Source organism: Parus major, chromosome 1, assembly GCF_001522545.3.
Source record: "Parus major isolate Abel chromosome 1, Parus_major1.1, whole genome shotgun sequence".
Lineage (NCBI taxonomy): Eukaryota > Metazoa > Chordata > Aves > Passeriformes > Paridae > Parus > Parus major.
In genome coordinates this window covers 94,521,783-94,536,490 of record NC_031768.1, presented here as the reverse complement: position 1 = coordinate 94,536,490, position 14,708 = coordinate 94,521,783, and the positions used below count along the sequence as shown (strand labels likewise).

At 37.6% G+C, this 14,708-nt stretch overlaps 1 protein-coding gene across 23 annotated transcripts in view; it reads left to right on the top strand.

Annotated features, from left to right (window-relative positions):
• The window catches only part of ABI3BP (ABI family member 3 binding protein), a 135,277-nt gene that overhangs the window by 106,616 nt on the left and 13,953 nt on the right, over positions 1 to 14,708 (top strand). For 22 of the 23 annotated variants that reach the window (XM_015624788.2, XM_015624997.2, XM_015624980.2 and 19 more), the window contains 5 exons: positions 1,589 to 1,699; positions 4,452 to 4,535; positions 5,931 to 5,999; positions 6,593 to 6,805; positions 8,265 to 8,376. In XM_015624788.2, coding sequence (XP_015480274.1) covers positions 1,589 to 1,699; positions 4,452 to 4,535; positions 5,931 to 5,999; positions 6,593 to 6,805; positions 8,265 to 8,376 — 589 coding nt within the window. Of the gene's footprint in view, positions 1 to 1,588; positions 1,700 to 3,564; positions 4,402 to 4,451; positions 4,536 to 5,930; positions 6,000 to 6,592; positions 6,806 to 8,264; positions 8,377 to 14,708 lie in introns of those variants that run through there. The other variant, XM_015625015.2, reaches the window with a different exon arrangement.

The window sequence follows — 14,708 nt, the reverse complement described above, 5'->3', positions numbered from 1 at the left end:
CAGAAGGAAAAAGTAGGAATCCTTGTTTTTTCCAGAGTCCAGTACAGTAGATTCAATTGTGACCCAGTACACTGAACACAATGTTTTAGTTTGCCTGTAACTGTTGTAGTTGTGCTGTTCAGATGATATGATAGAAACCACTGGAAAGTCAATGCTTGCACATTTTTACTTCATAAATATCTTGGACAATCCCTTCTCTAATTGTGGGCAGGGGAAAATAAAGATGAATACTACCATATAGTAATACCTAGGGTATGATGACACATACACAAAAATTTGTTATACTTTTTCAGGCCTTAAGCATATTTTTTTCATTTCCATCTGGAGATTTAGAATGACTATGAAACCTACAAATGCTATTTTCAAAACCACTATATCCTTCTATATTAGATAGAGCATTATTTTTTGTCTTGATCTGAGGGATTTAAAAAAAAAAATAAAACCGACTGTCTTATAAGTGACTGCAAGAGCCCAAAAAGGAAAAGGAAAGAGAGATAGGGATATTCCTGTTTGTATATTGTAAGTATTTCCAAAAAAGCTCTCCTAAATGAGCCTTTGGATCTGCTCCCTTCTTACCCACAATCTCTCTGTTTGTAGGGTGAACTAAGGTCTGATACAGAGGACCTGAGGTACCTCATGGAGCCAGCAATTCAGTATCAGGCAACTTACATAGTTGTTGACATTGGCAACCTTATGAGAATTCTATTACTCTTGAGGATTTTCTCCTTTTAGGTACAAAAAGGCTTTTGTTACATAAATGTGTTGCACATATCTTCTGGATTTTCTTAAGGAAAGAAGGGCAAAGGTGAATAGTGGAACAAAAATCTTTTCCTTTGCCTTTCCTTTGCATAATAAAACCCTTCATAATTGTCTGGAAAATACAGTAAAATGATTTGTAAGTATGAATTAGGGAGCTTAGATTTTCCTTTTAGGCCTCACTGTCAAAGGACATTAGCAGATATATTTAATGGGTACTGGCCAGAGCTGCACATTGAAATAAGCAAGTTGGGTGCTTCAGAAATTTCTACAACAGTAATTGTCTTTAGCCATGTCAGTGTATGAAGTGACAGTAACTTTTTTCAGTTTTGAATGGTATAGAATAAATTGTTCCTAATGATAATTTCATTTTTCTTGCCTCTTTTTCTTCAAGGTGAGGGTGGCCAGTTGTATTAGTCAGATTGCACAAGAGGTCAGAAATTTTGTGAGTAGGATACTGAAGATGTTTCTGAGCACACTGAGGTGGTGTTTGTTTGTGTGAAGATGTATCCACTCGAATGCCAAAAAATTACTGTTGACAAAAATGAGTAACTACACAGAAAGTGAATCACTGAAACACTTGTACAAAATCCCAAAGGAGCTACATTTTTTTTCAGCATAAACTTTGTTTAAAACTTCATGCCACACTGTTCTCAGAGAATTTAAGGCTGAAAATACAACTCAGATCAGCTCCTAATCTCGCCTCTCCACTTTTGATATTAAGTCAGACATGAAATATTGCTTGAGAAGTCAGAATATAACTTCTAGTGTTTCTGATTTTATGGGATTCGAGGTTAAATAATTAATAATGGTGTCTTGTAATGTCATTCAGTGACTTCATCACCTGGCCCTCAGCACCCTCCTCTACCTCCTGCCAGGCCTACACAAATGAGAAGAAAACCTCTGCCTCCTAACACCGTGACTGGTAAACCAGGGAGTCCAGGTATTTCTGCCTTTTCAGAATAAATACTTTATTGTGTGTGAGATAATACTGCCTAGCAGGGTACAGGAGAATTCTATAGCATAGATTTCTTTGATCTGTGGTATCTATAGAAACTAGTCTTTTGGAACACATGGGCCTTGTGTCTTTTGTGTTCTTACAAAAAGCCCTCTTTCTTCCTCTAACCTAGTTATATCGAAATCATGTCTTATAAGGGTGTTGAAAGCAAAATAACACACTCCAAGTCATCCTGTAAGCAGATCAACCTTAAGAATATTTCATGTCTACTAAAATAATTTTTTTCTATTTAATGTGCATGTTAGATGGGAGATGATTATTGTGCTGCAATGCCTAGTCCTAACTGGTTATTTCTTATGGAACTCCTCACATATATACCATGCATCCATTAACAGCTGCAAAAAATGAGCTAAAAGTCACCCAGACAAGAGCTGCACTGGAAGGTAGAGCAAGCTGAGTTGTTTCATGTGCAGAGTTTAGCTTGACTATTGTGCTAAAGTATTCTGGCTTCTCAGTATAGTTTTAAGAGGACATAGAAACTTTCACCTTTCCTGTTGCATTTTAAGTTTATCCTGAAGGAGGTATTCAGTATCCACATGGATGTTTCATCAGTGGATTCTATACAAGAATCCTTAGGCTAACATTATTCGACCTAGTCAGAAACTATCATCTCCTTAAGCTTAACATCATGACAGCTTCTTTCCTCTTCATATTGATCTCTGTAGTTCCTTGGAAATATAAAGGCATTTGTATATATGAATATATATTTATATATATGAATATACATCTATATATGAATATACAGCTCTATTGGATTGCCTATTGTGGGTTGTTTGCTTTTTTGGGGTTTTTTTGTTTGTTTGTTTGTTTGTTCTTTTCATTTGGGACTTTGTGTGCTATTAAGGTACTAAAGACCTAAATAATACTTTAGTATTTTGTGTGGCAGATGAGTAGCAAGAATCTCCAAGCTGGATGAGACAACCATTTATTCATCAGCAGAGCCAAGATTGAAATACTGTGTCTGCACTTGATGGGTAGTGTTTCCTTAGCAATAGTTAAAAGAAAACAGAAGACATCATCAGTCTTAGACCTGATATATTTTCTTTTGCTTGTATTGGGGTCTATACTAATTTTCTCCAATGAGGATCTAATTAATTTACCAGTGTTTTGAAATTTCAACTTTTCCTTACACTGGAGGCCAGGCTATGTGGTAGTCAGCATTTACCATACCTTCCTGGGCTCTCAGCATGGAATAAACTGGTTAAACAGTCTGGTTCTTCCTTGTGGGGACAGTAGAATATTTTCTTTCTTCTGTGTTTCCTAGTGTTTTATCCAGCTTAGTTTTAAACATTGTAATTTTGTTTCTTCTGGTTCCATGGAGAGGCAGTTCCACTGTACTAACAGGAAAAATTTGCCTCAATGTTCTTCTTGGATTTTCCCTGTCAGAATTCTGTCCTCTTTCTCATTAACACTGTGATTAATTCCTTACTTGCATCTTTCTAACTCATCCAGTGGATATTATGGAAAGGTTTCTATGCAGACATTAAAAATCTCCTGAATGGGGAAAAAAATGGAAATGAGAGTTCCAGAAACTTTGTGAAATTGAACCCTAGTGAGAATCATTCAGATTTCCACTTTATTAAGAAAATAAGTGGAAAGTAGGGATTTTTGTTGTCTTAAACTTGGCTCACCAGAGTTCTGCCTTCAGTTGCCATGTTTTGTATCACATATGATGGGGAAGTAACTATATTGTATAGTTCTTGACTCTTCAGGGTTGAGATTTCACTGTCATATCATCATTATCTGGGAGTATCTGCATGTTTTAAGAATTAAATTCTTGTCTTTTACAGCTATTATGCAAGAAATCAAGACCTTTACCAAGGATTGTTTGCCTCTTAGAAACCTGTTTTCTTTATTAGGTGGTAACAGCTCAAGAATGAAAACAATGTCACATAATCTAAAATACTTCTTTGAAATAGCTGTTGAATGATAGGTGATAATACTGCCTCTATCAGTCAGTTTCTGTCCAGGTTTATGGAAACTACTAAAGAAATTAGTCGAGCAAGAAAACTTTTCTTCTTGACTGATAGTGCAATAAATGTTGAAAATGCTGGACTTGGCTGCATTTTCTTTGCCTTCATTTGAAGTGTATCTTAATTTCATTTAGTGGAAGCTCCAGTCCTGTTCTGTAGTTAAATTCTCAATGCAGTCCACAGTTAAGGACCTGGTGTTTTATCACTCCAAATGTTCCAGCACTACCCTTGCTAATGTATGTGCTGAGTTGAGAGCAGAAATTAATCTTACCTATATTTGAGGGAAGGATCCAAGTTTCAGTTGCTGACTTCAGCTATTGTGTCTTGCAACTCAGGAAGAAATGTTCTCTTTCTTTAAGGAATATCAGTGTCCATGCTGGTCATTTTACATCCTTTCACCAGCCTGTGTAGAATGGTTCTGTGCATTAAACCAGTTTATATGCTAGTTGACTAAAGTCATCCAAGACAACCTCAAAGTAGCTAAGAGTTTTCTTACTAGCTTTCAGGATTAGGTTACATTTGCAACTAGCACAGTTCAGAACTTTCCTAAATCCAGCTGAGGGATTACTATGATTTAAATGAAAATACTTGTTGTATGAAGCAGTTGTCACAAAACTGAGTTCTCTCAGAAAATCAGAAAGCTGTTTGACTCCTTCAAATGCTGAATGTCTTGTTGCTACAAGTCCCTCCATCTGTCACTATAGCTAAGCCTGCTGGACCAACACCACCTGTGAGGACAGGAACATTATATAAGACACCAACAGCTTTTGCAACTCCGGAGTATTATGGTGAGCATATCACAAACATTTCTGGTTTCTTCTTTTTTCTTTTTTTTTAATTAACATTAGGGTTTCCATTTTTCTTTTGCTTCCCTTCCCTAAGATTTATTGATGCATTTTATATTAAACATAAAAAGTATTTTGTCTGGGGTGATTCTGATTTCTTCTATGCCACTTTGTGACTTTTCTGATTCGACTGAGATCTAGCTCCCTTCTCTTACACATCTTGGTAACTGAGAACATGACAGGACTTCCATTTTCCTAGAAATCTGTACATGCTTAGTAGGCTTTCAGTACTAATCAGTGGCCATTTAAAGCTGTGCAAAGAATAGATAAGGCACTTCTTTACCTGGATGTTTCAATTTTCCCAATACATAAATTCAAAATGTTAATTGTCAGTGGTGCATAGTGCTCATCACAGATGTGATATCCTCCTTCATTTGATCAAACTGCCACCATTTAAATAGAAAAAACTGTAGTAGTGCAATCATAGTGGTCAGTGGGTAATTTTCCATTTATAAAACTGAGAGTTGGTTACAAATTCAGAGTGAAGTCTTTTAAAGGTGGCATACAGTAAAAGAAGAGGATGTGGTTAGAAGTTTTGAGCCCAAATGTGCAGCTCTTGGTATATTGTCATTAATGATGCTGCTTCTAATTTTCCTGGATTTATAGTAATACTTATATTCTTGTCTCCTTACAATGATCATTGTAATCCTCAGTGCTCAGTAAAGCAAGCTGGATTCTAGATTTATTTATAACTGCTTGATGAGAAGGTTTGTGTTTTATCTGTTGAGGTCCATTGTAGTATTTGCATCGTTTTCAGTGTAGTAGCTAATTAATACAACATTGTATCGTGAATCCTGACTGCTTTAGCACATTTCTCTTCACCAGTGTATTTGTTTTCAATTTCCTTCAAATTTTTTGGAATTTGTACTCTCTGAAAATAGAATTTTTTATTTCCCTGTTAGAGAAGCTACTTGGCCAGTGTATTAGTTCTATATACCCCAGGAACATCAAAAAAGCTCCAAGCTAAACAGCCAGCACAGTGCAAAAACATCCTTTTTCTGTGGCTGACCTTTCTTTTCCTTACCAAAAAATTCAACTAAAACAAACCCAGGACAATGGTCTAAAAAGTATTTTACATATATTGCAAGAACTGAATCCAGCAGCAGTCGTGAATTCTGTCATTTTGATTATGGCAGTCTGTACTACCAGGTAAGTACAGGATTTACACAGCATCACAGAAAAAATGGAGTACCTAAAACAGATAGACAGATCTGGCAGCAAATGTCTACCATTTATCTATTCTTACAATGATTTAAAGTGCCAAAGGAACTGTGAAATGCTGCAGTTCTAACACTGAAACTTTGTATTTATTGCAAATTATGTCTGTGTTTTCTACAGTTGATGAAACTGTCTTCAGCTCAAGTCCTACATCAGAAACAGATTCTTCAGGAAAACCAAGGTACCAAGGTAGGATATTCATAGCTATGGTATTTTTATTTCAGGGAGCATATGAAGTCTGAGCCATCTTGCATCAAATTATCCTACTTGGTTATTCAAAGACCAAAATTTTATTTGATTCTGTGTCACTTTAGTGATAGATGAAAGAGCTGTAGTATAAAGCAGTATTTTCTTGATTGAATTTTACGTTTACTTTCTGGACAAAAGTTCTCGATCCTTCTGTGACAGATCCTTCTGTGATCCTTTTGTGACAGATTTTAATTCTTTCAAACACTGTGTATCACCTGCTAATACCTTCAGAATGTAATTTCATCAGTAGTGCCAGCGGGAAGGGAGTGAAGGCAGTACAGATTCCAGGTCAAGCAACAATAAGTAAAATTTTAAAAATAAGCAAAAAAACCAACAACAAAAACATAAACAAAATCCAAAACAAACAAAAACAAGAACAAGCAGCTTAATATTGAATATATGGGGTTTATTCTGAAAGCTTTGTGCAGACTTTTGCTTAATGTCCTTGTATGGGTGCCGTGCACCAGGTGAAATGGTGCTGCCAGTTTGTAAAAACACTCTGTTGAGTAACAGCTCTTTCTCATTGTTCTTAGCCCCCCATGTCAAGTACATGAAGAAAGATGATGATGTGCCTTGCTCCATCACAAGCTCTCTCGAGCATTTTCCTCAAGAAGAAGTTGGCAGCAAGGAAGAACCCACTCGTCCTCCTCAAAATCCTCCAACCAACCTCACTGTGGTGACTGTGGAGGGCTGTCCATCCTTTGTCATACTGGATTGGGAAAAACCAGACAACGACACTGTTACTGGTTGGTTTGATTTCTTTCCTCCATTGTGTGATAATACAGTATTTCCATCTTAATTTACTTTCACAGTAGTTTTTTGCTATTTAAAAGCACTTTAGACCTCAGGGATTAACGGAGCTCATTGGGGTTGTTGTTTTATTGTGCTACTGTCATTTCCAGTGTGAGTAAAAACCTGCCACTAGATTATAACAAGATTTACACAGCAAGGAGCATTGGTGCCAGTGATGACACAAAAAGATACTTAAGAATTATGACTCTGTATCTTCTCCAATTCTCTGGACCCTCTCAGTACAGGATCTGGTAAGATCTAGTCAAGAAGTTCTAACAATACAGCATAAATATGGATGCACACACATAATGTAGGCATCCTTCTTCACCTGAGGAGGTTGTTTCACAGTGTGGGCCAGACACAGTCAAAGCTGACATCCATCTAGTAAGTCAGTAGAACTCTGCCAGCATAATACTTGCAGTACCCACTGCAAGAGGGTCAACAAGCCCTCTCTGTTAAAAGAATCTGGAGGTTTTTTTTTCATTTCTAAAGAGGTTTATATTGAGAATTAATAGATGTGAGTCATGCAGGACTCAGCACACAGACAGGTAAACATGCAAGATGGACATTCCTAATTCTTCCAACATCTTCTGTACCTCAACACTAGCTGACAAAAATTGAACGTTGCAGTTAGCTAACAACTCAGTCAATGACTCATCACAATCGATTCTGAATTCAAGAGAAGGCATTGAATACTGTTTTCTGAAAACAGTGATTGCTTCATATTGGCACCATTATGAAATGACTTGTTTAGACAAGCTGAAACCAACTTTGCTGTCGTCTCTTTCTATTTTTGTAGTTTATGCATGTTTTTCCAATCATCGTATTTAGGCATTGCATCTCTTTTTCATAAATAAATGCACTGTTTCAGATAGAAAGGTAGAAACAGAAAACATAATTTGTTGCATCATTTTGTTTCTTGAATGGTTACTTTGCTTGACTTTAACTGTGTACAAGGGGTTTTCATTGGGTGTGCCCAAAACCAAAACATAATGGAAAGGTCTGACAAATAACAACGAAAACAGAGATCACGCTCACCTCCTTGTTTTCATAAAAAACTACAAACATCAGGAACCAAGACCATTTCGCTCACACTTTGCTCCTTTGTGTTGCCACAGAAGTGTAGGGCAGTTTCTTGTGCACTGAGTAACAAGCAGGCACTGGATGGGCTCAGTAGTTCTTGGTGTGTGTCTGTGTTTGCATGCACATATTTGTGTGCTCATTCATTTCCTGCATTTTCTTTTCCAACTTGAATGAATTAAAAAGTCCAAATCATATATTGACTTCGGGCTGGCAAAAGGCAGAAAGGTTGAATTCCTGTAAAATTGCATACTCAGTCACTATCTGGTTGTATTTAAGAAGCTCAAATAAGAGATGTTACTTGATGTGATTTTTCTTTACTGTAATTTCCAGAGTATGAGGTTGTATCCACTGAAAATGGAGGAAGTGATGGTGAAAAGGAGAAATCAATTATCACGACAAATCAAACCCATTCTACAGTGGAAAACCTAAAACCTGACACAAGGTAATTAAATAATATCATTTTCTAAGTTAATCCTACTAATTTAGAATGGAAGTTGTCTGCCACATCAGATGGAAATACCTATGGAAATAAGACCCAATTGGTTTTACTCCTGTTAGATAGAAAAAAAATGTATGGTTTGGGTTATCTTTCTTCTAAGTTAACAGATAAAACATATTTGAGGAATCTTTAGGAAATTTGCAGGAGTATTTGTGGTCTGGACAAACTGCAGGAGTGACCTGTGGTATCAGAAAGACTACCTGTCAAAAGTAAGGAAATCACCCTGAGGGGGAAAAACACATTTGTCCTGAACTTATGGTTTTCTTTCAGTGTGTTAAAAGAGCTGGCAAATGAAAAATGAGTAAGTAAATTCCAGTTGATGGTGTGATTCTCATGCAACTAATTCAAATAAACATTGATCTATCTTTAAATATCAAATATCATAAAAATGTATTCTTCTTTTTATGGTAAAATTCAGAGCAGGGAAGAAAACCCTTTGTCTTTTGTAACATTGTTTACTAATTTAATCAGAAAGTTAATGAGTGACACTTGGGATTTTTCCTGTAAGACCATCCATTTGGCTTTGGTGAATGGATGTTTCTGTTTTAGATAAGCTACCCTTTTCCATTATTATCAGCCATGCATTGGAAACCCAGCACAAAATTCTTCATAGAGCCCACACTGAGCCTTTATTTTTAAGCAATGTGTGGTGTAATCTGAGGTGCTGGTACAACCTCTGTTGTTACCAGCAGCTCCTGGGAGAAGGAACAAAACCTATTGCACAAAGTGGAGGGCAAGGGAAGAGAATTTGAAAAACAAGATTATGATACCCCAAAAGAGTTTATCTGACAGATTTCAAAAGATGGGCTCACAAGATGGGCTAGAATTGCTGTGTTTTGCTTTGGGAATTCAAGAATTCCTGAAAGCATGTGGCTTGTGAGTGGGTGACCAGCAGCTGTGTTGTTCTTTCATGGTAAGAGGCAATTAGGATATGTTAGCAATACATAGCTTGGGCACCAAGCATTGTTTTTCTTGATCAGCTGAGAAGACTTATAAGAGATGGCAAAACAATGTATTTCTGGAGTAGTGACTAAGAAGAGGAGTAGGTGCTGTTAAAGTTGTCAGTCTGTGCGTTTGTGTTTTCATTTCAGTTCTGGTTTGAAATAATACTGTTGCGTTTTTGAAAATAGCTCTGTGTTATTGAGCAGATTCTCTTTCATTCCGCATTCAAACTCTTCATGTCACATGTGGTGGCAGAGATGGGATGGATTTGGTTAAGTGTAGAAGGACACTGAAACAAAGAAAACCCTTGCTACTGAAGCAGTGTCCACATAAGAGAAAAGCTTTTTACACTGCTGTTTGTTCAGAAAGGAAGCAAGATGGAGACAGACAGATACAGCTAGAGCCATTGGGAAGGTCATAATGAAGGCAGGAGCTATGCAAAAGCAGATAAAATGTTTTTTAATCTTATTTAGCAACAATTCTGTCAAACCTGTGAGAAGACTTTCGTGTTTTGGTGGGCAAGAGCCAACCAAACGCCATGGGGTACAGCTGTCTTTTGAAGAGTGCATTTTTTTTACAAGGAGCTAAGTAGGAAATCAGGAGTGACTGGTGGAGGCTGATTTAAGACATAAAGGGATAAATTTTCCTGAGGAGAGCGCAACTACCATTCACCAACCCCAGCCTCAAAAAGAAAGAGTGAAAGCTTTTCTAGATCCAGAGGGCCTTTACCCAAAATTGAAAACCTTTGATATAAATTGCAGTGGTACATGTCCCTCAAGTCTCACCAGATTTAAGGATGTAAAGTCCTCAGAGTGGCTCTGTTCAATAAACTCCCATTCCAAGCAAAATGTGTGTTTCCTAATTTTGAGGACACCTTGAGAGCTTTGGCAGAAGCACAAGAAGTTCCTGTTACCACTTAAATCCAGGCTTGCTGGCACACTAAATTCAGGGAAAACAAGAAAGTGGTTAAGACAGCTGGCATCATGTAGACAGTATCTGTTCTGCCAAGAAACATCACATGTCCATAATAAAAGTCTCCTGTCTATCAGGAGCTGCTCATTAGACGAAGGAAATGGACTTCTGGATAAAATTGACTGCAAATGGGAGGAAGAGCGACAATTAAACACAGCTCAATATTCATTAACAGAGTCCCTGAAATGTCTAAAAATTCATCAAACAATACATTAAGACTGGCAAGGAAACTTTTCCATAACTAGCCTTAAAGGGAAGAGCTATAGAAGAGGTAGAGCTGGCAAAGAAACTTGGAAGAGAAATAGAAATCCCTCCCACAAGTGATCAGCATTTGCAAACGTACCAGCAATATATGGAAAGAGAGATTCTCAGCAGCAGAAGGTGGATTAACTGGGAAGAACCTCTTGGTCTGGAAAAACTGACAAGCTGAATTAGACACCCTATTTTTTCCCTCTGTCCTGAAGCCCTCAGTGAGGCTTGTGTGAACCCCCTATGCTGCTCTGAAGGTCCAGCGCATTCAGAGCCAAAGGCAGTTCATGACAGATCTAAAGCAGACAGACCTAAACAAAGACTTCCCAAAAAGGCATAAATATGCTTGTGAATCTGTTACCTCAGCCTTCATGGGTCAGTTTAGAGCAGAAAGACCCTGTGGCAGCGAGGCACTTCAAGCCTGCAGCTGTGCAGACGTATGCTCTTGAGCAGCTGTACCTGACCCAGAGTCCTGCTGATGTACTTCAGGTAGGATGTGGTAAAGCCTGGCCCAGAAGCTAGAGTTAATTGCCCACAGTCAGCAGGAGGGAAGCAAGACAAACAACTTTTCAGTGTGAAGGGGGTAGAAGAAGCAGCAGGCAAAACCTGGGTGCCAGATCATGCTGTTTGTTTGCTTTACTCTTTTGCATTCTTCAAATGGGTCATACTGCTACACCTCTGGAAGCTCTTCAGCAAGGCAGACACCCTTCTTCCTTTGAGCTGGCCCTTACACAAGGCAGCTTTTAAAGATTAAGAGCTAATGGCCAGACCTTAAATATTTCAGGAATTTGGACAGTGTTAGGGAAGCAACAAAGAGACTTTTACAGTCCCTCATCAAAAATTGCATGTGAGACTGCAGCTGTCAGTAAGTACAAACACAGAAGTTAAATGGGATGAGGATTATTATGTAGTATTCTGTGTGTCCATTTAGCTGTCTGAAAAGTGACTAGATCCAGAAAAAATGCACTGGCTAAAAAGAGAGTTTCAACTTTGAGTACAGTTATCACGTGTTTGGCTTTAGCAGACTCATACCATGACAATATGGAGATGGAAATGAAAATGGACTTTCATAGGCATACCACAGCTTGTGAAGGCTACTTTTAAATAAATCAAGTCATATATATTACAGAAGTTTGTTGCCTTTCTGTCTTAAATACACCCAGCTTTATGTGCTCCTGGTGACTTGACTACAAGTCTGATACTCTGAGATGAAAGTAAAATCGAGATTTGAAAAAATTCTGATTGTGAGGACATAAACCCTTTAAATAAATGTGGGGCACAGTCAGCTGCTTTCTAATGCAACTGATCGTTTGGGGGTCTTTTTCTTAAAAAGAAAAAGTTTTAGAGGCTCCTGTACAATGTGATTTCATTGGAATGTTGAGATCCATGTTTTTTGCCCAAGGAAAGACATATCATATCCGTGCCACTTTCCCACAGTAAGGCATGCCTCACAGTTGACAACCATACATTAATTTAAAGGATCTTTCCTTATAGAACAAATATTTTATCTTTTTTCACCTAGTGAATTGCCAAATATGGTGATTGCAGGATTTAAAACCTTAGAAGATTTCTGATAGTTTAAATAACTTGGAAGGTTCAAATCTTGATATCCATTATTTGGTTGGTCAGAGTTCTTGAAATTGGTACTCTTGCTGGCAGTAACCTGCTGTTTGGCTTCAGTCTGGAATTCTGTTTAATTTCATCAGATTTGCTTTTGATTAACCTTTACCTGAAATATCTCTAAGCATGTAGTGTTATTATGCTATGTGAGCCAGATAATGATATACATCTTCCTTATACAGATAGTTAATTGGATATAATTATATATACCAGTTGGTGCCTGAAGAAAACTTCCTCTTGTTTTATGAATGTCTTCTGCTTAAACATTGCTCTATGGATGTGCTTCTGTGACATAATATTCACATATACACAGTGCTGATTATGACTTTATATTGTAGTTAGCATTTATTATCCTTTATACTACTTCCAAGAAATTTAGAGAAGGTCCAGGTCACATTTCACTCAGCCCTCTGTTCAGTATCACACTAAAGCACACACCAAAATTTCTGCAGTTTTTGCCATCTTTATTCTTCTGTTGGTGAAAAGATTGTAGCAACCAAATTCCATTTATCCTTCCTTCTCCTGGTTAGTCTGAACAGAGTAGTGAGCTGCTCAGTTTTTATTCTGTTGTTCAAAGAGTATCTGTCACTACTGTACCTTATGAACCCTGAGCTCAGAGCAGCTAAATCAGCCCTGTCATGAAAAGGGGCCTGGACCAGGTCACCCTTATAGGTGTGACATGTATTATTGTAAGATTGGACCTTAGGGGCAGTTTCTAGTCTTGCACACCTCAGTTTCCTCCAATTTCTTTAATGCAGGCTTAGTGTGTTAAGGCAAATGTCATTTCTATCTTAGCAAAGAAAAATGAGAGAAGCAAATACATTACTAGGAACTAACAATTTTTCATCCTCCACATGGAAATTCTGTGATTCTTATAGTGAGAAATGCAGTGTTTATTCCACCTGGAAAAGAGTCAAACTGCAAGACTGATCGTTTTGGTCAAAGTAGCTACAGTCTAACTTCCAAGCAGCCATTTGAGGAATGAGACCTGCAATATTCCATCTAAGTTGCCATACAGGTCTCCTGTTTCTCAGTTTCCTTAAAAGGCTGCTCACATTGGAACTCCCAATGGGAGCATCACTGGCATACCCAAGACTCTGCTCTTTCCTTGTTTCACATTAAAACTTTCCTTCATAAGGAAGCATTGCAGTAACTTCTCCCATGTTAATATTAGTCAAGCAAGATCTCCCATATGTGAGTCAAGATAAGGTTATTATCCACAATTTTCAGTATTTTTCTCCTTGAGCTGCTTGTTTGAAATAATTATTGAGAGGCCTCAGAGAGAAAAGGGCTTACTGTGTTTTTTGTTGTCTTAATTCCATCTCTTGTATAGTAATGATGGTGTTCCTCTGCATATTCTCCTTGGAAAAAATTGGTTTCACTGACCTGTAGTTTTTTCATGGACTTTCCTAGCCTAAAATATTAAATGCAGATGTTGTTTGGGTTTTTTTTCCAATGAGATTTTTTGTTATTTCTGCTGGTTTCTATGCCAAAATATGTAGTTCTTATTTCTGTATCCCTGCCCTATCTTGGAACCTTCTGTTTTTTGGTCGGTGTACATTTTCTCTTTCATTCTGGTAGTTTGTTTAAGGACAGTGAAGCCCATAGCACAGGCCATAGTGTCCAGGAAGTTTTACAGCCCAGATTCCTATACAAGCCTTCAAAAAAGGGCCTGAAGACTGCTGAAAGCTGTTCTCATGTATATTTGTAATGGCAGTAATTGGAAGGTAGCAAAGAAAAATAGTAAGACTTGTTCTAATTACTCTGGGGAAGTTTGAGTAGCTGCTGGAGGATGTGTCCCACCAGCCTACTGGTATAGAAAAATATTACTAATAATAAACAAAAAGCCTGTGATGCTTGTATTCCACTGTTTTGTATAACTTCCCATTAGGTACTGGTCTGCTTCCTCATTAATTATTTTGGTGATTCAAATATACTCTTCTCCTTTTTAAAAATCTTTGAGTGGTTTCTGTTGGATTTTTTGGGTTAGATTGTGTCCCAAGACTGTTATCACCTTGATCTAATATTGTTTTGTATTGTAGTTAGCACCCAAATGTTCTAATCTCATATGAGGAAAAACCCAAGAAGATCTCTATCAATGAAGAGAGTTTAGCTCTTGCTAACAGCAACGTTCAAGGGATAGGAACTACAAAGGAAGCTTTAATGCAGCAAAATTCAGAAAGTGGCAGAAAAATGCTGGAGGTTTCTATTTGTTTTATTAAAAAACTAACAGGTACCGCTGTTGATATCAGGGTTCATGGATAAGCACTTTCCATTTCTCTTAGACCTCCTTCCAACTTTGCTAGGAGAAAGATTCCTCAAACAAACATAGCAGCTCCTTCTCTCTTTCTTTCTCTCTTACTCTTTCTCTCCTCTCTTGCTTTCTCACTTTCTCTCTCCCTCTCTCTCTATTTCTCTCTCTCTCCCTTTCTGTCTTTCTCTCTTTCTCTCACTTTCTCTGTTTCTCTCTTTCTTTCTCCTCCTCTCTTTCT